Source organism: Monopterus albus, unplaced genomic scaffold, assembly GCF_001952655.1.
Source record: "Monopterus albus unplaced genomic scaffold, M_albus_1.0 scaffold56.1, whole genome shotgun sequence".
Taxonomy (NCBI): Eukaryota; Metazoa; Chordata; class Actinopteri; order Synbranchiformes; family Synbranchidae; genus Monopterus; species Monopterus albus.
Window position 1 is genome coordinate 1,819,814 of NW_018127936.1, and position 2,398 is coordinate 1,822,211.

The 2,398-nt window shown below is 36.6% G+C and overlaps 1 protein-coding gene across 1 annotated transcript in view; it reads right to left on the minus strand.

Moving 5' to 3' along the window:
- Positions 1-2,398, minus strand: part of stpg2 (sperm-tail PG-rich repeat containing 2) — a 47,783-nt gene that overhangs the window by 44,450 nt on the left and 935 nt on the right. Inside the window, exons 2-3 of the mRNA XM_020602437.1 lie at positions 252-352; positions 52-73 (exon numbers count right to left, since the gene is read on the minus strand). Of these exons, the coding sequence (XP_020458093.1) occupies positions 52-73; positions 252-346 (117 nt within the window). The 5' untranslated portion in view covers positions 347-352. The remainder of the gene's footprint in view (positions 1-51; positions 74-251; positions 353-2,398) is intronic.

Here is a 2,398-nt window from a genome sequence, read left to right on the forward strand (position 1 = left end):
TCAACACTATATAGTTCTTTTAACAGATTTTTAATATGTAAACATCTTCACCTTGCAACCTTCCCCAGAACTCCTAAAATGATTAATGGTTTTAATATGAAAGAGAAAATTATACTTCTTAAAAATATAAACAGTAGTTTAGAATTCTTGTCATATACTGTACATTACCAAGCTGAAAGGGACTTCAGACACTCCACTAAGTCTTGGGTAAACTCAGGCCTTGACTTGTGTGCACGTCTAACCTACACTACCTTGACAGGTGAGGAGTCATACTGCCCAGGTCCTGGTATCCTCTCAGTGGAACTGAATATTGACTGTCTGTCGGACAAGGACAAGAATGGAGCATAACCACCTGCAAATAACAAAAAGATACAAAAGTAAAGTATTCAAGATGGTCATATAACAGATAATATATTGTATGATTAGACTGGGTAAGATGTTATATTTTATGTTTATGTATAAGAACTATGGGGAATAGAAAAAAAACAAGGGGAACATGAAATTTAAAACAGGCCTATCACTATAAACTTTTCATGTTTTTCCTAATAAATGAATAGCTTACTTAAATTCTGACTCAGTCACTGACTGTAGAACATCGTTTTCCAGCTAGCATTAGCATTACACGTAAGGTTAACTAGGTTTACTTTAATAATAGGTCTAAACATTTGTTCTTCTCAGGAGAAAATAAGAAAACTGATGGATTTCTCGACTTAAAACAAACTCCAGAGGCCGCCTACAATTTTTCATCCCAGTCTTGACTGAATCAGATTCCTACCTGATAATTTATAATTGCCCTGAGTGACATCGTACGATCCGGGACCAACAACAGATGAAGTGCCACTTGTTGACATGAAGGTCACTCTTGGAGCTCGTCCGTACATTTTTAACTTATTCTGTCTAAAACATATGCTAATGGTAATCTAAATAAGCTTAATTTGTAATGTTACAGACATCCACTAAAGTCTGCACAAAATTAAAGTATAGTCCTTGTTTTATTACACGTTGTTGTGCTCAAAGGTTAAAACATTGCTTCACTGCTCTCCTTTCTGTACCGTCTCTTGTCTGCACTCCATGTTACTTTGCGTGCGTCGTTGCTTGGAGACCACTTATCATTACACACCTCAGTTACACAGCAACCGGAGTCAGAACACACATGAAGAAAGAAGACAATGTAAGACTGGGCCAATTAGTGTTGTTTTTGTTGAAAAAAAAAAAAACAACTGTTCCCATGTGGTCTTAATAATGAGCCACTCTTGTCACCACTCTAGTTATCACTAGAGTAGCAGTGAACTGCATCTTTATTTAAACTTTGTCATGTCTCATAAGCAGGAGATTTGGTCTGCACGCTGGTGTTTGATAGGATTTAGCAAAACAATATTATTAATTCCAGGCAGTCAGTAACACAGAAACAATAGCAGCAAAGATATACAGCAGAGACAGGCATTGTTCTGAAAGACATGATTAGGCCTCCTGTTGGTAAGGAGACAACTCAACACTGAAACTAAAATGTCATTGTAACATCAGTGTACTCTTCTGTCAAAACAAATGACTTGTCCTGAGTCAGTCTTCCATATGCTTAAAGTGATATCTTACTTGCAAGATTTTGCATTTCTATAGACATTTGTATTTCAATGTAAACTGTTAACCAATAACTGTGCAGTACTTCAAACAGGCCTTCCACTGAAAATCCATGCAGAAGTTGGCATACCCTAGTCCACATATAATCTGCCTTTCTCCAGGAATTTTTTTTTTTTTTTTTTTTTTTACTGTATGTACAAATGTCTGCATTTCATTACATTTCCATTTGAATTGGCTCTGGGGCTGCAGAAATCTCGGACAACAGTGAGGCTACTTCACCAGTGGAGGGCAGCAGCAAGTTTCAGTTGAGCCTAACCTACCTAAAATTCACATGAAGATAAATGGTGCATTAAATATAATGGGAAATGTCGGAACAAAGGCAAGGTGTTTGAAAAAATAAAACACAAATGTAATTGAAATCCAATTTTCACAAACAAATGCTATTGTCATGGACCCTAGCCTATAAACACAACTTTTCCCCACACAAATGTTACATCTGGAACAACCAATATATAACTCATAAGAGTAAATCTCTATTTCTTTATAATTGGTTTGAAAATAATATCCTGTTGGTGAAACAGCTTTTAAATGACCAGGGTGTTCCTTTGACATTTGAAGAACTGAAAAATCGATTTAACTTTAGTCCTACACTAAAGGAATACTCATTGACTATTGGAGCGATTCCCTCTGGACTGCTGATGCTCTTCAAGAACCTGGACAATGATACGGATGACTCCTCTTTTCTATTGGATCCAGCCGACACGTTCATAGGGAAAACATGCTTCACCACTATAAGAAAGAAGAACAATCGAGCTATTCG